Genomic DNA, 21,814 nt, shown 5'->3' on the forward strand with positions numbered 1-21,814 from the left:
CGTTCACAGCAGATTGCGATTACTGTGTTTTCTACAGCACAAATGATTGGAAGATTGCAGCTCCAAGTCCACTAAGGGGACTATTAAATACAGCAAAACGTGGGGAAAAAAGTTCTAATCACCTCCATTTTGAACCACTGAAATTAAACAAAAGAAAAAAAACACAAAAAAAAACCCACATTTGGTATCGCTGCGTTCATAAAAGTCAGATTTATCGAAATATCATAGTAAATCAATTCGATTGGTGAACAGCATTAAGACAAAACCAAAAACTGAAAAACCCCAATTACGTCTTTTTTTGTCCGCTGCAACATTGCAATAAAATGCAATAAGAGGTGACCAAAACACCTTAACTACCCCAAAATAGTATCCGTAAAAACGTCTGCTCAGGGTGCAAAAAATGAGCCCTAACACCGCCCCATCTCACGAAAAATTAAACGGCTATGGGTATCGAAAAATGGCAAAAGCGCTAAATATGTTATTCACCACTTAAATAAAAGAAAAAACAAAACAAACTACCGTATATATGTTTGCTATTTGTGTACTTTTACTGTGTGTGCCAGATCAGCAGAAACCCCCCATAAGTGGAAACCCCCCATAAGTGGAAATTTCAATGCTTAAGGATTTCATCTGGGGGTGTAATGAGTATTTCGATTACACAAGTGCCTCACTGAATTTATTAACATTCGGACTTGTAAATCATGCAGATGCGTCAACAAAAACTAAATCTCAGAGCAGTTACTAATACTCGGAGACCACCCGAGCGTACTCGGGAAAACCCAAGCAACGAGTACACTCACTCATTACTACTCATCACCCCAAGAACACTATGCCCACAGTGAAGGATGTTTTTTGGTAACAGGGTCAGGAAAAATGGTCGAGGGAACGGTCAGTCTGTCAGTGATTTGAGACTGGAACGAGGTTCATCTTCCCTACAAGACATTGACTCAAGGCATACTGCTAAAGCAATAATTGAGTGGTTTAAGAGGAAATGTGTAAATGTTTTGGAGTGGCCTAGTCAAAGCCTAGACCTTAAATCAAACTAAGAATCTGGAGTCAGACTAAGATTGCTGTTCATCAGAGAAAACCCATAAAACATGAAGGAGCTGGAGCTATTTTGCCTTGAGAAATAGGTAAAAATCCAAGTGACAAGATGTGGAAAGCTTGTACACACTAATCAAAAGGGGTCTCTAGAAAGTAATGACTTTAGCGTAGTAAATAGTTATGCACACCAAGTTTTCAGTTATTTTTTCACATACACATGGTGAGGTAGCAAAACATGAAAAATGTCAATGGGAGTGAATACTTTTGCAAGCCACCATATGATCAGTTACCCATATGATACTCCTTTACTATTGAGACACTAGATCTGAACACAGACACACACTTCTAAACAGCTGTACCATGTCTGCATATGCCCTTGTAAACGTGCGCTTCATTTATACCCCAAAATAAAAGACTCTTCATATTAGGTTTCAATATGCATTTTATTTTCAGTGGAACCAATTGTTATCATCACAGAACGTCTTCACATTTGATGCAAACATGAGAGATCAGTTACAATAGTGGCACAGCTGCAACCTTTTCACTACTGGAGGGCGCACGGACAAAATGCTTTGCAAAGTCTGTAAACCCTTGTGTGGAAAGGATGTAAACAAAGTAAATATAAGATTTAGTAGCTCCACTCTGTAAAGCTCTAACTGCACTGCAGTTGTGAAAACACAAAAATGTGTTGTGCCACAAAACAAAAAAAGCTAAACGCGCTGAACACAAAGTAGCATTTATCAATATATTTGCTTGCAAGCTTTTCAATAACTCAACAACTAAAGCTATATACATAAATGTGGCTTACAAAATCTTCTAGTTATTCTAAACTAGTAAATATTAGGCTTCATGCTTATCATTTTCAGTAAGTCAATGTGTGTTTAATGTAGCTCATTCTAATATAATTTACAAGAAAAATGAACTGGTGCAATTAGGATATTACTTCTATCGGGTTCCTGCTGCATTATGAATTGATGGTGGGCTGTCGTGATCCGATAGGAAGGATGTGGCCGCTGCAGCCTCAGGAAGCAGAGATGTCAGAACATGACGGCACACAGGGCATGTTCCAGACTGGAAAGAGAAATGAATATTTAGTTATTATGCATGCAATTTCCTTCCTGTATTTGAACCCGTTGCAATTATAAGAAGTTACATTTCCTGCTTTAAACACAACAAACAATAACCGTGCCCAGAAAAATAAAAATGATTTTCAACACAATACACAGTGTAAAATTACATTTCTACATTGCAGACAACATATGTTAATGCTCAATAGAGCGTAATCAAAGCCGTTACAATGTGCACAGATCTTCCCTGTGGAGAGAACATTGTGAAGATAAAATCTAGGAGTAAAATTAAAGCGAAGCTCCACCTTTTGGAATCTGTTTTAAAGTATAGCTCCACTTTAGTTAAAGCCCCGCGGAAGCCCTTCCTAGAAGGTCTATAAACAAAGCTTGGTTACCTGCATTTAGTTCACTACTCCATATGAAGTCCGAGACACTGAGAAGAACTATTAAGCTTGTGTCAATCAACCCCAGATGAAGCCATCCAGAGTGAAATGTGCATTACAAAATTTTCTCTACATGCGTTCTTTCTTTCTGTGGATTTTGGGTTCATGTGGAGTAAGGGGGCTGATTATTGGTTGCATTGTCGAATCCGAACATCGCTTGGTAAGGATGTTTCTAGAAATCTTGCTGCCCCTACACTTACACCAGGTGCCCCATCTTGTTTTGTTTTGCCTTTGTGTATCCATTACATATGCCTTTTTGCCTTGTGTTTATCCTGAATCTAATATATGTTTTTTTTGATATATGTTCTTGAATGGTTTAGGGATGTGTTTTTGCTGTTTTTTCTGCACAAATACAACTTATGGTTATTGCTGATTTTAATATGTGAGTTATTTAAAACACAACTATCCCAACAGTTCAAAAGCAAAACCTCAAAATGGATATTATGATTAATATCTTCCACATCTCGTTAACCATGAGGTCATACAAGACAGGCAGGCAGGCAGACAGAATCTTGACATGCAATATATAACTGGTGTGATGGGACTGACTTGACATTAGGACAACAAATATCTGCCTCTCTCACGGCCAATCCCTGATTGAAGGCTGGCTGTCTCATTTGGTATTGCACCTGTGCAGTTGCTATTTTACTTGGGTCTGCTGCACCCTGTCAGTGCAATTGTATTGAGGCCCATTTAGACAGGTAAGCATCTTTGCCTGTTTTTGGTTTGTTTTCTTGAATATTGGAGGATTTTTCCTCTTTTTGGTGTTTTTCATGTTAGAGTAGGACTGGCAAACGTAAGGACCCTTGACGCGAGTTGCCAGCTTACATATTATGGCCAGAATATCAACCAATACCTTACATATATTGATGTGGGGTATTTTTTTTTGCACGTTGTATTTTTTTCGGGGTGCAGTTGGGCCCAAATGGTTCTGAACACTGTGGCCTCTGTTCACACAGGACGCATTATAGTTAGCACTAGGCAGCCCACCATAGGGCGTCATTAATAGGCTGAGAACCAGATGCTCTGCATTCCTTGTGTGAACACGCCACAGTATATATTTTAGTGCATTGGTGTACCACACGGCCAATCCCTGATTGAAGGCTGGCTGTCTCATTTGGTATTGCACCTGTGCAGTTGCCATTTTACTTGGGTCCGCTGCACCCTGTCAGTGCAATTGTATTGAGGCCCTTTCTCACAATATGTAAATGCATAGTTTGTGTTGTGTCCATAAAATATTCATAGTCAGGTCTAAAAAAGGTCTTCAATAAACCAGGTGTATAAACACCCAGAATTCTATGAATGACAGGTTCTTATAATTTTTCTTGGAAAAGAATCCAGAAGAATATTAAAAGAAAAATCAGGACAAAGATCAGGACAGATCAAATCTAGCTGAACCAACAATGGACCAAGGAGATTGGACAGGATTCTACAGGTGAAACACTGGCTAAGTCGATGGTGCCGCGAGCAACGCTTTGGGCTTATTGACCATGGAGTGAATTACCTTGCTAGAGATGGGTTGCATCTTCCAAAAACAGGAAAACACATATTTGGTAGACGCCTTGCTACACTCATCAGGAGAGCTTTAAACTAAAGCAATACGGGATGGGAAATATATGGCCAGGAAAAAAGTATGCAGCTAATTAATTATTTCGGGAACCCTGTCAGAAGTGGAAATAAAGAACAAAAAACAATTAACTCTGACTGAAAATAGAGGAGCAAGAGAAACCGACTACAAACTAAAATGTGTCTCTACCAATGCACAGAGCAAGGGAAACAAGGAGAAGTGGAAGGAAGAGAGATAAGATGTAATAGACATCACTGAAACTTGGAGGGATGATACACAGGATTGGAATACAAACCCTGAAGGCTACAACTTATTTATTAGAAACAGGATTAACAAGAGGGGAAGTGTTGTATTCTATGTTAGGAAGACCTATCTCTACAGAGATCCAAGCTTCAGAGACTGGTAGCCCTGTAGAAACTTTTTGGGTAAGAATACAAGGAGAGAAGAATAGAAAAGACACTATTGTAGGTGTTTACTGTAGCCCAAATGGACAGACTGAAGATATGGATGAACTCTTTAAATCAGATGTCTCTCGACATAGTGATGATGGGAGATTTTATCTATCCAGATATTTGTAGGGAATGTCTCTCAGGCAAAAGTAATGGGTCCAGAAAATTCTTATCTTCTGTTGCTGACAACTTTCTTTCAAAAAGGCAGAAGAGAGAACAAGAGGATGTGCAATCCTGGACCTAATTCTTACCAACAGGGAGGAAATGGTTTGGGAAGTAAAGGTGGCTGGGAATTTAGGATGCGGCGATCATGCTATCCTCGAATTTTATAGATTACAAGAGGAAGAAGACAAGCAAGGACTCAGACTATAAAAGAAAGGCAGATTTTAAAAGGACTTAGAAAGAGGGTAGGAAAGGTCCAATGGCTGGATGTTAAAAAGGACAGAAATGTCCAAAAAGGAAGGGAGATTTTGCTAAATGAAATTCTCACCACACAATCGGTAACAATCACGAATACCACAAGCTAGTATATTTGAAAAATACTGGAGAACAGGAAAAGGACAAATGTCTCTCTCTTCAAAAACAAAAAAAGATGGAGCCAGGAAAATACAGGCCAGTGAGCCTTACTTCTATAGCAGGAAAGATCTTTGACAAAATTATTAAACAGCATGTATGCAAGTTCTTGGATAAGAATACAGTAATTAACCAGAGTCAGCATGGGTTCGTAGCAAACAAGTCATGCCAGACTAATCTAATTTTCTTCTAAGATGGAATCACTAAAGGTACCGTCACACTAAGCGACGCTGCAGCGATACCGACAACGATCCGGATCGCTGCAGGGTCGCTGGAGAGCGGTCACACAGACAGCTCTCCAGCGACCAACTATGCCGGTAACCAGGGTAAACATCGGGTTACTAAGCGCAGGGCCGCGCTTAGTAACCCGATGTTTACCCTGGTTACCAGCGTAAAAGTAAAAAAAAAAAAAACTACATACTTACCTTCCGCTGTCTGTCCCTCGGCGCTCTGCTTCTCTGCCCTGTGTAAGCACAGCGGCCGGAAAGCACAGCGGTGACGTCACCGCTCTGCTTTCCGGCCGCTGTGCTTACACAGGGCAGAGAAGCAGAGCGCCGAGGGACAGACAGCGGAAGGTAAGTATGTAGTGTTTGTGTTTTTTTTACTTTTACGCTGGTAACCAGGGTAAACATCGGGTTACTAAGCGCGGCCCTGCGCTTATTAACCCGATGTTTACCCTGGTTACCAGCGAAGACATCGCTGAATCGGCGTCACACACGCCGATTCAGCGATGTCAGCAGGAAGTCCAGCGACGAAATAAAGTGCTGGACTTTCTGCAGCGACCAACGACATCACAGCAGGATTCTGATCGCTGCTGTGTGTCAAACTGAACGATATCGCTAGCCAGGAGGCTGCAACATCACGGATCGCTAGCGATATCGTTCAGTGTGACGGTACCTTAACTGGGTGGATCTGGGAAATTCAGTAGATATATTATTTCTCAATTTCAGCAAAGCATTTGATAAACTATCTAATTATATCCTTATTGAAAACAATTATCAAGTATGGGATTGACAAGGCTACTGTTAGTTGGATTCATAACTAGCACAGTGAAGGTACTTAAAAAGGTATATTAAATGGATGTACGTCCAATTGGAAGAGTGTTTGAAGTAAGGTAGCACAAGGCTTTGTTCTGGCCCCAGTGTTGTTCAACATTTTAATAAATGATCTAGATAAGGGAACTGGAGTAATCAAATTTGCAGACAATGCAAAGCTAGTCGGATTAGCTAACACGAAAAAAAGACAGAGAAAGGATTCAAAAGGATCTAGATAAACTTGAACATTGGTCAACGACTAATAAACACCTTTCTAAGGCCGGGATCACACATGCGAAAAACACGTCCGTGTCTCGCATGTGAAACCCAAGCTCTGGCGCCGGCACTTGGGAGCGAAGCGTGCGGCTCCATGTGTTGCTATGCGGCCGCATGCTCCGCTCTGGAGCGCAGGCGACACAGCGTGGGTTTCACATGCGAGACACGGACGTGTTTCTCGCATGTGTGATCCCGGCCTAACAGGGAGAAATGGAAGATTCTACATCTGGGCAAGACAAACGAAAAAAAAAAAAAAAAGACAGACATTGAAAAACTGGATTAAGTTCAGAGCTACTAGGATGGAGAGCGGACTGCAAAGTATTTCCTATGAGGTACGATTAAAGGACCTGGAAATGTTTAGCTTGCAAAACAAGAAGGCTGTGAGGAGACTTAATAGCATTTAGCAATATCTGAAGGGATGTCAAAATGTAGAGGGATCATGCTTATGCTCATTTGCACATGGAAACATGAGAAGCAATGAACTGAAACTAAAAGGGAGAAGATACAGATCACTTTTTAACAGTGAGGGTGATCATTGAATGGAACAGGTTGCCACGAGAGATGGTGAGTTCTCCTTCAATGGCGGTCTTCAAACATAGGCTGGACGCCATCTGTCTGAGATGGTTTAGTGAACCCTGCATTGAGCAGGGGGTTGGACTCTGGAGGTCCCTTCCCACTATAACATTCTATGATTCAATGAAACTGAGCAAAATGGAAATAAACAGATTTTTTGCAGAGAGGGGCTATCGTGAGTACAGAAGACAGTGTGCAGACGTCATCCAACCGCATGCTAAAGCCTAAAACATAATTGGAAGAGAGGAAAAGGAAATTCCAGCTCCTATAGTGCTAGCAATATTCTAATAATAGGAACCACACACTTAACCCCTTCATGACCTTGGGATTTTTCGTTTTTCCGTGTTCGTTTTTCACTCCCCTCCTTCCCAGAGCCATAACTTTTTTATTTTTCCGTCAATTTGGCCATGTGAGGGCTTATTTTTTGCGGGACGAGTTATACTTTTGAACGACATCATTGGTTTTAGCATGTCGTGTACTAGAAAACGGGAAAAAAATTCCAAGTGCGGTGAAATTGCAAAAAAAGTGCAATCCCACACTTGTTTGTTTGGCTTTTTTGCTAGGTTCACTAAATGCTAAAACGGACCTGACGTTGATTCTCCAGGTCAGTACGAGTTCATAGACACCTAACATGACTAAGTTATTTTTTACCTAAGTGGTGAAAAAAAATTCCAAACTTTGCTAAAAAAAAATTTGCGCCATTTTCCGATACTCATAGCGTCTCCATTTTTCGTGATCTGGGGTCGGTTGAGAGCTTATTTTTTGTGCGCCGAGATGACGTTTTTAATGATAGAATTTTGGTGCAGATACGTTCTTTTGATCGCCCGTTATTGCATCTTAATGCAATGTCGCGGCGACCAAAAAAACGTAATTCTGGCGTTTCAAATTTTTTTCTCGCTACGCTGTTTAGCGATCAGGTTAATGCTTTTTTTTAAATTGATAGATCAGGCGATTCTGAGCGCGGCGATACCAAATATGTGTAGGTTTGATTTTTTTTTAATTCATTTATTTTGATTGGGGCGAAAGGGGGGTGATTTAAACTTTTATTTTTTTTACATTTTTTTTTTTTTACTTTTGCCATGCTTCAATAGCCTCCATGGGAAGCTAGAAGCAGGCACAGCACGATCGCCTCTGCTACATAGCAGCGATCTGCTGGTCGCTGCTATGTAGCAGAATTGCAGGTGTGCTGTGAGCGCCGACCACAGGGTGGCGCTCACAGCCACCGGCGATCAGTAACCATAGAGGTCTCAAGGACCTCTATGGTTACAATGGAGATGCATCGCCGACCTCCGATCATGTGACGGGGGTCGGCGATTACGTCATTTCCGGCCGCCCGGATGCGGTAGTTAAATGCCGCTGTCTGCGTTTGACAGCGGCATTTAACTAGTTAATAGGCGCGGGCAGATCGTGATTCTGCCCGCGCCTATTACGGGCACATGTCAGCTGTTCAAAACAGCTGACATGTCCCGGCTTTGGTGCGGGCTCACCGCCGGAGCCCGCATCAAAGAGGGGCTTCTGACCTCGGACGTACTATCCCGTCCGAGGTCAGAAAGGGGTTAAAATGATTGGATGGAGGGGGGCGTGGTTTGCCAAGGGACAGGAGTGGACGTGCTTTTGCAGGGCTCCTGCTAATCCCCTAATTGCTACTAATTTAGCCTACGTAAATCTGGACTATTCTATCCCTCAACACCTATAAACATGCCAGGATCAAGAGGGAAGAGGAAAATCGCTGGCACACCTAAGAATTCTCCCTCATTTTGGCAGAGAAGTACCCGGGAGAAAAACAATGGCGGCAGCAGCAGGCTTCCCCCTGGTGGGGAAGAAAGAAGTCCCGGGAGCCTAAGCAGTGGAGCTAATAGCCGAAAACCAGCGGTCCTGCGGCACCAAAGTGCTCAGAAAATCACCCAGACAGCAGTTCCGGGGTCCCCTGCACCAACTCTGACAAAGACTGCAGGTACATTGGTGGGAGGCAGAGGGACCGCTGAGAGCTACAATGCAGCGACGCGGCGGAGGGACACTCTGGACGGCACTGAGGTGCCGGCTACGGGGATCCCGACGCCTGTCAAACCAGCGACGTCGGGCAAATCAGAGACGCCGGGCGGTGAGGAGAGGAGAGGGAGCCGAGGATCCATGTCAGCGGCGCAAGCCACCGCGCCGCTATGGGAGCCAGGAGCGGAGAATCGGACGGAGCGACAGACCGGCGGCGGAGTGATCCCGCCGATGCAGCGCAGCTCACTGAGGTACGATGCGAAGGAGTTCGTACCCGGAAGTGAAAGGAGACGCCAGACGCCGGGAGCTGCAGCAGGGGACAATAAATCTACAGAGAAGCGGCGGGTCTCGCCTGCCGCACTGGCTCTTGAAGGAGAGTGCTTGGGGAAGCGATCGCCCCCCCAGAGTAAGGGGGGGAGGTTGATCCCCAATAAAAATAACGTTATTAAAAGGTGACACTGAAAAAGATATTCAAGGAGGGGGCAGGTTTGTGAGGGATGGGGCGGAGCCATATTCACAGCAGGGACCCAGCCTCAGTTGTGGCTCCCTTTCACCCCCATTACGGACTTTTGATAGGAAGGAGGCATTAGAAATGAAATCGGGCAACCAAATAAATACCACTAATGAGTGCCTATATGATAATGAATACACTTCATTTGGAAAAATAGCTGAACATGCTGCTTTGCTGCCTAAATCACTTATTAAATCTTTCGCCATTGGGCTTGAAGAGAAACTTAAAGAACAGTCTATTTTTGATAACCCTTACTTGATCCCTGACCTCTTCGGTGGAGAGGGATGCACAATCAAACAATCACACAGTGTCTTCAGCTTCCTCCGACCGTGATTATAAAGATCTTATGAATGACTGTGACAATGAGGGGTTAACAGATTTAGAGGGGTGCTCAGAGGAGTCCAGTGATATGGAGGACTTAAGTGGCTCAGATGACACATCAAAAACCTCATATGTGAGCGACATGGAGCAGGAGCAGCCTTGTACTGAGGTCCCTAATTACTCCCCGATTGATAAAATTGTGGCCTCTGACGAGTATCCCTCTATGAAATTCATGGTCAACCTGTGCAGGGCTTTTTTGTCATTTATGGAGCTAAAGGGAACTAGGTCATCTGAAAAAATATTCAAAAAACTATTCAGAGAAGTTTTTTCGCAAATTGGCGGCGCCCCCTTCTCTAACGTCAACACGACCTCTGATGATTCCCCCAACATCCCGAATAGATCCTACTCTCCAAGCAAACACCAAGGGTTGGCGTCTTGCAATAATGCAGAGGGCGAGCCTGCACGTCCAGATCCCCTGGTCAATCTAAAAAACGATATAGACTCCTTCAGGGCCAAATTAACTGATTTTGAAAATTACAAAAGAAAAAACAACTTGAAAGTCCACGGTATCCCGGAATCGGTGGGGAAATCCCAGTTATAAAAATATATTTCCTCTATGATATCTTACATGCTCCCCGAAACTAAAGGTAAAAACCTAATAGTAAAAGCATTCAGGATACGGAGACCTCCCTTTCTCCCGCCTAATACTGCCGCGGATGTCATCGTCTCACTATACCCCAATTGGCTTAGAGACTCGTTGCTCGTCGCTGCAAGGGAGCCAAGGTTCCTCTCGTCTCATTATGGACACTTGACATTGTACAGGGATCTGTGCAAAGATACTATGCAAAAACGTAAATTGTTTCAGCTCGCCACCAATAGACTGCATCAGGCTGGAATGCAATATAACTGGCACTAGTTCTCTAGCCTGAGATTCCTTTTCGCGGCAAAATGGCATACTTTTACTTCTCCAGCAGAGGCGATGGACTTCCTAGATCGTGCGGGTATAGGACATCCCGGATCTTCTTCTGCCCCTACTTCCAAACCCAAAATTAACTCCTGAATGTTTATCTTCTCTTTGTATAGTCCAGGTCACAACATGTGATTGAACCGAACTTGTTGCCCAATTAGTCTTGGACCATTACGATGGTCCTACCTTGACAGGCTGTCATTTTTTCCCATCAGTTACGCTAATTCTGGTTACTAAATTTTTGCAATATTGATTAAGTGATGCTACTTATTTTAATATGCAGCTTTATACATAATTTCAGCCGCTGGCCTACACTATTTTTAGTTAACTTCGTAGCCTACTGCTCCTTTAACCCCTTCATGACCCAGCCTATTTTGACCTTAAAGACCTTGCCGTTTTTTGCAATTCTGACCAGTGTCCCTTTATGAGGTAATAACTCAGGAACGCTTCAACGGATCCTAGCGGTTCTGGGATTGTTTTTTCGTGACATATTGGGCTTCATGTTAGTGGTAAATTTAGGTCAATAAATTCTGCGTTTATTTGTGATAAAAACGGAAATTTGGCGAAAATGTTGAAAAATTCGCAATTTTCACATTTTGAATTTTTATTCTGTTAAACCAGAGAGATATGTGACAAAATAGTTAATAAATAACATTTCCCACATGTTTACTTTACATCAGCACAATTTTGGAAACAAATTTTTTTTTTGTTAGGAAGTTATAAGGGTTAAAATTTGACCAGCGATTTGTCATTTTTACAACGAAATTTACAAAACCATTTTTTTTAGGGACCACCTCACATTTGAAGTCAGTTTGAGGGGTCTATATGGCTGAAAATACCCAAAAGTGACACCATTCTAAAAACTGCACCCCTCAAGGTACTCAAAACCACATTCAAGAAGTTTATTAACCCTTCAGGTGCTTCACAGCAGCAGAAGCAACATGGAAGGAAAAAATGAACATTTAACTTTTTAGTCACAAAAATTATCTTTTAGCAACAATTTTTTTATTTTCCCAATGGTGAAAGGAGAAACTGAACCACGAAAGTTGTTGTCCAATTTGTCCTGAGTACGCTGATACCTCATATGTGGGGGTAAACCACTGTTTGGGCGCACGGCAGGGCTTGGAAGGGAAGGAGCGCCATTTGACTTTTTGAATCAAAAATTGGCTCCACTCTTTAGCGGACACCATGTCACGTTTGGAGAGCCCCCGTGTGCCTAAAAATTGGAGCTCCCCCACAAGTGACCCCATTTTGGAAACTAGACGCCCCAAGGAACTTATCTAGATGCATAGTGAGCACTTTGAACCCCCAGGTGCTTCACAAATTAATCCGTAAAAATGAAAAAGTACTTTTTTTTCACAAAAAAATTCTTTTCGCCTCAATTTTTTCATTTTCACATGGGAAGTAGGGTAAAATGGATCATAAAATTTGTTGGGCAATTTCTCCCGAGTACGTCGATACCTCATATGTGGGGGTAAACCACTGTTTGGGCACTCGGCAGGGCTCGGAAGGGAAGGCGCGCCATTTGACTTTTTGAATGGAAAATTAGCTCCAATTGTTAGCGGACACCATGTCGCGTTTGGACAGCCCCTGTGTGCCTAAACATTGGAGCTCCCCCACAAGTGACCCCATTTTGGAAACTAGACCCCCCAAGGAACTTATCTAGATGCATATTGAGAACTTTAAACCCCCAGGTGCTTCACAGAAGTTTATAACGCAGAGCCATGAAAATAAAAAATAATTTTTCTTTCCTCAAAAATGATTTTTTAGCCAGGAATTTCCTATTTTGCCAAGGATAATAGGAGAAATTGGACCCCAAATATTGTTGTCCTGTTTGTCCTGAGTACGCAGATACCCCATATGTGGGGGTAAACCACTGTTTGGGCGCACGGCAGGGCTCGAAGGGATGGCACGCCATTTGGCTTTTTAAATGGAAAATTAGCTCCAATCATTAGCGGACACCATGTCACGTTTGGAGAGCCCCTGTGTGCCTAAACATTGGAGATCACCCAGAAATGACACCATTTTGGAAACTAGACCCCCAAAGGAACTAATCTAGATGTGTGGTGAGGACTTTGAACCCCCAAGTGCTTCACAGAAGTTTATAACGCAGAGCCATGAAAATAAAAATAAAAATTATTTTCTCAAAAATGATCTTTTAGCCTGCAATTTTTTATTTTCCCAAGGGTAACAGGAGAAATTTGACCCCAAAAGTTGTTGTCCAGTTTCTCCTGAGTACGATGATACCCCATATGTGGGGGTAAATCACTGTTTGGGCACATGCCGGGGCTCGGAAGTGAAGTAGTGACGTTTTGAAATGCAGACTTTGATGGAATGCTCTGTGGGCGTCACGTTGCGTTTGCAGAGCCCCTGATGTGGCTTAACAGTAGAAACCCCCCACAAGTGACCCCATTTTGGAAACTAGACCCCCAAAGGAACTTATCTAGATGTGTGGTGAGCACTTTGAACCCCCAAGTGCTTCATAGAAGTTTATAATGCAGAGCCGTGAAAATAATAAATACGTTTTCTTTCCTCAAAAATAATTATTTAGCCCAGAATTTTTTATTTTCCCAAGGGTTACAGAAGAAATTGGACCCCAAAAGTTGTTGTCCAGTTTCTCCTGAGTACGATGATACCCCATATGTGGGGGTAAACCACTGTTTGGGCACATGCCGAGGCTCGGAAGTGAAGTAGTGACGTTTTGAAATGCAGACTTTGATGGAATGCTCTGTGGGCGTCACGTTGCGTTTGCAGAGCCCCTGATGTGGCTTAACAGTAGAAACCCCCCACAAGTGACCGCATTTTGGAAACTAGACCCCGAAAGGAACTTATCTAGATGTGTGGTGAGCACTTTGAACCCCCAAGCGCTTCATAGAAGTTTATAATGCAGAGCCGTGAAAATAATAAATACGTTTTCTTTCCTCAAAAATAATTATTTAGCCCAGAATTTTTTAATTTTCCCAAGGGTAACAGGAGAAATTTGACCCCAATATTTGTTGTCCAGTTTCTCCTGAGTACGGTGATACCCCATATGTGGGGGTAAACTACTGTTTGGGCACATGCCGGGGCTTGGAATTGAAGTAGTGACGTTTTGAAATGCAGACTTTGATGGAATGCTCTGCGGGCGTCACGTTGCGTTTGCAGAGCCCCTGATGTGCCTAAACAGTAGAAACCCCCCACAAGTGACCCCATTTTGGAAACTAGACCCCCAAAGGAACTTATCTAGATGTGTGGTGAGCACTTTGAACCCCCAAGTGCTTCATAGAAGTTTATAATGCAGAGCCGTGAAAATAATAAATACGTTTTCTTTCCTCAAAAATAATTATTTAGCCCAGAATTTTTTATTTTCCCAAGGGTTACAGGAGAAATTGGACCCCAAAAGTTGTTGTCCAGTTTCTCCTGAGTACGCTGATACCCCATGAGTGGGGGTAAACCACTGTTTGGGCACACGTCAGGGCTCGGAAGTGAGGGAGCACCATTTGACTTTTTGAATACGAGATTGGCTGGAATCAATGGTGGCGCCATGTTGCGTTTGGAGACCCCCGATGTGCCTAAACAGTGGTAACCCCTCAATTCTACCTCCAACACTAACCCCAACACACCCCTAGCCCTAATCCCAACTGTAGTCATAACCCTAAACACAACCCTAACCGCAACACACCCCTAACCACAACCCTAACCCCAACACACCCCTAACCATAACCACAACCCTAATTCCAACCCTAACCCTAAGGCTATGTGCCCACGTTGCGGATTCGTGTGAGATATTTTCGCACCATTTTTGAAAAATCCGCGGGTAAAAGGCACTGCGTTTTACCTGCGGATTTTCCGCGGATTTCCAGTGTTTTTTGTGCGGATTTCACCTGCGGATTCCTATTGAGGAACAGGTGTAAAACGCTGCGGAATCCGCACAAAGAATTGACATGCTGCGGAAAATACAACGCAGCGTTTCTGCGTGGTATTTTCCGCACCATGGGCACAGCGGATTTGGTTTTTCATATGTTTACATGGTACTGTAAACCTGATGGAACACTGCTGTGAATCCGCAGCGGCCAATCCGCTGCGGATCCGCAGCCAAATCCGCACCGTGTGCACATAGCCTAATTCTAAAGGTATGTGCACACGCTGCGGAAAACGCTGCGGATCCGCAGCAGTTTCCCATGAGTTTACAGTTCAATGTAAACCTACGGGAAACAAAAATCGCTGTGCCCATGCTGCGGAAAAACTGCACGGAAACGCAGCGGTTTACATTCCGCAGCATGTCACTTCTTTGTGCGGATTCCGCAGCGGTTTTACAACTGCTCCAATAGAAAATCGCAGTTGTAAAACCGCAGTGAAATGCGCAGAAAAACCGCGGTAAATCCGCCATAAATCCGCAGCGGTTTAGCACTGCGGATTTATCAAATCCGCAGCGGAAAAATCCGCAGAGGACCAGAATACGTGTGCACATACCGAAACCCTAACCCTAGCCCTAACCCTACCCCTAGCCCTAACCCTAACCCTAGCCCTAACCCTACCCCTACCCCTATTCTAACATTAGTGGAAAAAAAAAATTTCTTTATTTTTATATTGTCCCTACCTATGGGGGTGACAAAGGGGGGGGGGGGGTCATTTATTATTTTTTTATATGGATCACTGAGATATAATCTATCTCAGTGATCAAAATGCACTTTGGAACGAATCTGCCGGATATCGGAGCACGGGGGGGGGGGGGGGGGAAATCGGAGTGCGGGAGGGGTGGAACGGAGCACGGGGGGCGTGGAACGGAGCACGGGGGGCTGGAATGGAGCACGGGGGGGTGGAACGGAGCACCGGGGGGGGGGTGGATCGGAGTGCAGGGGGGGTGATTGGAGCACGGGGGGGTGATTGGAGCACGGGGGGAGCGGACAAGAGCACGGGGGGGAGCGGAGCACTGGACGGAGGGGAGCCGGAGCAGTGTACCGGCCAGATCGGAGGGCTGGGGGGGCGATCGGTGGGGTGGGGTGGGGGCACACTAGTATTTCCAGCCATGGCCGATGATATTTCAGCATCGGCCATGGCTGGATTGTAATATTTCACCCGTTATAATAGGTGAAATATTACAAATCGCTCTGATTGGCAGTTTCACTTTCAACAGCCAATCAGAGCGATCGTAGCCACGAGGGGGTGAAGCCACCCCCCCGGGCTAAACTACCACTCCCCCTGTCCCTGCAGATCGGGTGAAATGGGAGTTAACCCTTTCACCCGATCTGCAGGGACGCGATCTTTCCATGACGCCGCATAGGCGTCATGGGTCGGAATGGCACCGACTTTCATGACGCCTACGTGGCGTCATGGGTCGGGAAGGGGTTAAAGTCCGTTATTACATAGTTTAGAGAGATGCATATACTATTCTTGTCTATGCATATTTTACCTAACCTACTCATAAGTGGTTCTCTTATGATACAGCTACCATGTTTAATTCTACTGAACTAAATGTCTGCTTGTCTCCCCTATTGTACAGGGGTCTTTCCCTAGTCTCATATCCCTTCCCTCCCCTCCCTCGTTTACCCTTCCCAGTTAAATATAATTGTTAAAATCCAATAAAGATTATTTGGAAAAAAAAAAAAAAATGATTGGATGGAAAATTAAAGAGCATGTAAATCTGAACAGTTCCTGGATATTCTAGGCTGGTAGACGGACCACAAACATTTTTACTTTTTTTTTTTTTTTAATTTATTTATTTTTATCAGGAATGAAGGCAGCAAGATCATACATTTCTTTCCAATTTGTGGAGCAGGACAGCTGTGCAGAAACTTTTCTTTTTCCAAGGAGAAAGACTCTAGTATTGTTGACTAACTTACTAGATATTCACTTAGAAGATACTTACTTTTTGCAACCACAATGTCACACATGGCTTATGGAAGACGTGGTGACAAGGGAGTTCTGTTAAAACCTCATCTTTGATATACTCGCTACAGCATATGGCACAGCACTGCTCTTGACCTACAACTAAAAGAAAATTAAAAACAAGACTTAAAACATTTCATCCAGGATGGGGTGTTATATGCCAAGTCAGCCCACATGAACCACTTCTCGATTTGCTTTCAATAAGAAAAACAACTCTAAGCACGGATGAGAATAGATAAGACAAAGATAAATGGTTTCATAATTCCCTTTTAACTAACTATGGCTGTTTCTCAAAAACTGGAGTGTTGTTGGATGTACCAGTATCAATTTGCGTAATACTCCATAAATATATGCAGAAAGAGAAAAGAAACATAGAAATAAAAACCAAAAACATTATTCAATAAGACATACACATTCCTAATCCTTGCAGGCCATGTGCTTAATTCAATAAAATCAATAAACAAACCGTAACAAAGTAAACGTTTTTTTTTTTTTTTTTTTGTTATTTTTAATTTCTTGTTGGTATATGTATATGCAATGGTGTCTTATAAGATCGTATCGCCATGAATACTCAGGATTTGCATACAGAACAGACATGGAGACCATGATGCTCATGCTCTGTCCTTGATAAAACACTCACCTCAAAAGATCGACATACAGTGGGGGGGAAATAAGTATTTGATCCCTTGCTGATTTTGTAAGTTTGCCCACTGACAGACATGATCAGTCCATAATTAAGGGTAGGTTAATTTTAACATTGAGAGATAGTATATCAAATTAAAATCCAGAAAATCACATTGTATAAATTACATAATGTATTTGCATTTTGCAATGAGAAATAAGTATTTGATCCCCTACCAACCATTAAGAGTTCTGGCTCCTACAGACCAGTTAGACGCTCCTAATCATCGCATTACCTGCATTAAAGAAAGCGGTCTTACATAGTCACCTTTATAAAAGACTCCTGTCCACAACCTCAATTTGTCGGTCAGACTCTAACCTCTACAACATGGGCAAGACCAAAGAACTTTTTAAGGATGTCAGGGACAAGATCAAAGCCCTCCACAAAGCTGGAATGGGCTACAAAACCATAAGACGCTGGGTGAGGAGACAACTGTTGGTGCAATGGTAAGAAAATGGAAGAAATACAAAATGACTTTCAATTGACATCGATCTGGGGCACCATGCAAAATTTCACCTCGTGGGGTATCCTTGATCATGAGGAAGGTGAGAGATCAGCCTAAAACAACATGGGGGTAACTTGTTAATGATCTCAAGGCAGCTGGGACCACAGTCACCAAGAAAACCATTGGCAACACATTATGCCGTAAATGTTTAAAATCCTGCAGTGCTCGCCAGGTCCCTCTGCTCAAGAAGGCACATGTGCGGGCCCGTCTGAAGTTTGCCAATGAACACCTGGATGATTCGCCGTGTTTGGAGGAAGAGAAATGCTGATTATGACCTAAAGTATACCATCCCCACTGTCAAGCATGGAGGCGGAAACATTATGTTTTGGAGGTGTTTCTCTGCCAAGGGCACAGGACTTCTTCACCGCATCAATGGGAGAATGGGTGGAGCCATGTACCGTAAAATCCTGAGTGAAAACCTCCTTGCCTTCGCCAGGAAATTAAAAAGGTGTCGTGGCTGGGTCTTTCAGCAAGACAATGACCCAAAACATACAGCCAAGGCAACAAGGGAGTGGCTCTAAAAGAAGCACATTACGGTCATGGAGTGGTCTTGCCAGTCTCCAGACCTTAATCCCATAGAAAACTAATGGAGGGAATTGAAGCTCCGAGTTGCCAAATGACAGCCTCAAAATCTTAATAATTTAAAGATGATCGGCAGAGAGGAGCAGACCAAAATTCCTCCAGACATGTGCGTAAACCTCAACTACAAAAAACGTCTGACTGCTGTACTTGCCAACAAGGGTTTTACCACCAAGTATTAAGTCTTGCTTGCCAGAGAGAGCAAATATTTATGTCTCACTGCAAAATGCAAATAAATTTATATTATTTATACAATGTGATTTTCTGGATTTTATTTTTTATATTCTCTCTCTCAATGTTAATTAACCTACCCTTAAACTTATAGGCTGTTCATGTCGGTCTGTGGGCAAACTTACAAAATCAGCAAGGGATCAAGTATTTCCCCGTCTGTATTTGTGGTTATTTATAAAAAAAAAACAAAAAAAACTACAACATAAAACCATAGAATCGGTCTACACGATTTCCTCCCGAAATACTGTACACCCTGACGCAGTGATGTGGTAGAACACAGAGAAGCTCATCTTCTATTTGGCCTGGTTATTGGCTGCGCAGCAAAGTAGGGGTGGTCTCACTTCATATGCTCATCAGTTCTGTGTTACCAGAAAGTTTTACTGCAGATAATGATTTTTAGGCTATGTTCAAACATGTTTTAACTGCTTTTTTGTCTGCAGGAAAAACCTGTTCTCTTGGCAGTAAAGAAATTGCTGTTTTGCTTCATTTTTTTGCTGCGTTTTTATTAGGTTCTTTTGTTTCATGTGCATGCTGATAAACTTTAGTGCATAAGAAAAAAAACAAAATGCAACTTCCTGAGGTTTTTGCACCAAAAACGCAGCACCACCTAAAACCTGTTTTTTTTGCTTTCTATGGGTGAAAAAAATGCTGAAAGTGACATCCTGCAGTTTTAAAACCCCCCAGCTATTTTAATAATTTATTCAGAACAAAAAAAAAAACGTGTGCATGAGATTTCTGAAATGTCATAGATTTTGCTGGTACTGTAAAAAGCTTAAAATTTGCATTTAAAAACGTAGCAAAAAACCGCAACGTGTGAACATAGCCTTGTGATCTGAACCATGTGAAAAAAAAAAACAAAAAAACAAATAATGGATGGCTCCTAGGACAGAAAATATAACGGATGGTTCCTGGGACACATGCAAAAAAACACCACTTCCCATTGTTTGGACTGGAATAGAATGTGAAACAGGATGAAAGAAAAAAGGTATACATCTTTGTCTTTTCTACATTTAGTGTTGTGTTCACTTCACACATACGCCAGTGTCTTGACAGCGCCTGAAGGGTTGACGCAGATTAAAGTTTCCCTGCAGTTGCTATCACCTTGACCTCATTTGTTCCCACACAAATAAAAAGCCAAACAATCAATCATGTTAAATATGTAGTCTGATCTCCCAGCAAAATGTTCTAGTGCAGGAAGATCCAAGCTGATGGATATATAGGTTTGTGGTAAACACAAATACAACTTCATTAAAATCCCTGCACTTTAGAACCACCTCCGTGAATGCTAAGCTCCTAATGAGTGATTGACATCTATTCATGTACAATTATACATGGAAGTTTGGTTAAAATAAATCCTCAATTTTTTTTTTTTTTTTTAAATCAAACCACAATAAATGAGTGAGAAAGATTGGTGTGTCCCATCAGAGGGTTGTCCATCAATCAGACAGCCACATAATATAAATATATATAATATATATTACACAACTGTTCATAATTTCCCCAATATATTAAAGTAACTCCAAAGGTGAATTCTCACCTTTCAGTTAATCCAATATGCCCTCTTTTACCATCATTTCAGTATCATCAAGGTCCCCAGCTTAACGTTCCTAAATTAGAATTTCATGGTTTATATCTTACGGTTGTGTTCATCGGTGATGATGATCTGTGGAAGACACTCAATGCTTTCTTTTGTGGCTGGAGGGTGGGCCTGTTCAACATCTACCGCTAGAGACTCCAGATGTGCCAGAGCAGTCTGTGTAGACAAAGGCAGTTAAACCGCTACTCTAATAAATCCACACTAATCTAGTCCTAGCAATGTGCGTCACATAAAAAGTCATATCCAAAGTTAGAGGAATGTCGGCAACTACAATCAGAAAGTTGATGGATTAAAAAAAAAAAAAAAAAAAAAAAAAAAAACAATACAAAACAATTTCAGCCAACAGAAATGTAACTCATTGTTAACACTGGTTTTCTAAACTTTAAGATAATGTACAAATTATTTACATACGAGATTGAAAAAAAATAATGCATTTCTGAGAACACAATTGCATCTACAATCTGTAGTGGGATTCAATATCTTCTTTCTCTGTATAAACACAAGTGATAAAGAGGATCTATCCCCAGATTTCACAATACAAATTGCATTCATTATTACTTGGATTCTAGACCTGATGGGACAGGTGAGCAGGATTTGACTATCAGTGTTAAAATGACTGTATATTCCTGATATTATAATGAGCTGGACTCATTCAAGTCAGGCATGAAAAAAAACCATAACGGATTAAACAACTGTTCTGACAGACTTGATGTAGCTGGCGTATTTACTTTCAAATTCTAAGATCTCTTTAATAATGTATGTAGTTTATATTGTAAAATCTGGTGACTGATCCACATTAATTCCAAATGACAGTCACAAGATAATATGCAGTACAAATTACAGCAATGAAAGTGAAACTACCTCCATAGCTTGTGCAAGTCTCTCTTCAAGAGCCATATATGTAAGAAACTGAGAATCCATATAGGACATGGCTTGAGCTACGCCAATACCATCTCCAAAGTCATCTAGCAATCTAAAGAGTAAACGTCAGAAAACAATACAAATATTTTATTTAGATCACTATAAAAAAAAATTCTATAAATATAATATATGATAGTAGACAAGGATCAGAAGACAGCAATGATAATAGATGTGGCAGTGGCAGCAACATCAGAAAGAAGGAATATGAGAAGCTGGAGAAATACCAGGGCCTGAAAGGAGAACTGGAGAAGATGTGGAAGGTGAAGACAACAGTGATTCCAGTGCTGATAAGGGTCACTGCTCCAAGTGCTCCTAAGTTGGGAAAATGACTACAACAGATCCCAGGAGCAACATCTGAACCCTCTGTCCAGAAAAGTGCAATGTTGGGAACAACTAAGATCCTGCGCAGAATTCTCAAAGTCCCAGGTCTCTGGTAGAGGACCCAAGAATGAGAAAGGCCAAAAAAAAAAACACCACATTTGGGGGGGTAAGAAGGAAGTTTTATACAGTTGTGCTCAAAAGTTTACATACCCCATCAGAATTTTTGCTTTCTGGGCCTTTTTTTCAGAGAATATGATTGATAACACCAAAACCTTTTCTCCACTCATGGTTAGTGG

The 21,814-nt window shown here is 42.2% G+C and overlaps 1 protein-coding gene across 2 annotated transcripts in view; it reads right to left on the reverse strand.

Moving 5' to 3' along the window:
• Window positions 1-1,468: 1,468 nt before the first annotated feature.
• Window positions 1,469-21,814, reverse strand: part of PJA2 (praja ring finger ubiquitin ligase 2) — an 85,380-nt gene continuing 65,034 nt past the window's right edge. For both annotated transcript variants that reach the window (XM_069752607.1, XM_069752617.1), the window contains 4 exons: window positions 21,138-21,249; window positions 20,318-20,432; window positions 16,663-16,784; window positions 1,469-2,115 (listed from right to left, as the gene is read on the reverse strand). In XM_069752607.1, the coding sequence (XP_069608708.1) occupies window positions 1,990-2,115; window positions 16,663-16,784; window positions 20,318-20,432; window positions 21,138-21,249 (475 nt within the window). In that variant the 3' untranslated portion in view covers window positions 1,469-1,989. The remainder of the gene's footprint in view (window positions 2,116-16,662; window positions 16,785-20,317; window positions 20,433-21,137; window positions 21,250-21,814) is intronic.

This window comes from Ranitomeya imitator, chromosome 1 (genome assembly GCF_032444005.1).
Source record: "Ranitomeya imitator isolate aRanImi1 chromosome 1, aRanImi1.pri, whole genome shotgun sequence".
NCBI classification, from domain to species: Eukaryota; Metazoa; Chordata; class Amphibia; order Anura; family Dendrobatidae; genus Ranitomeya; species Ranitomeya imitator.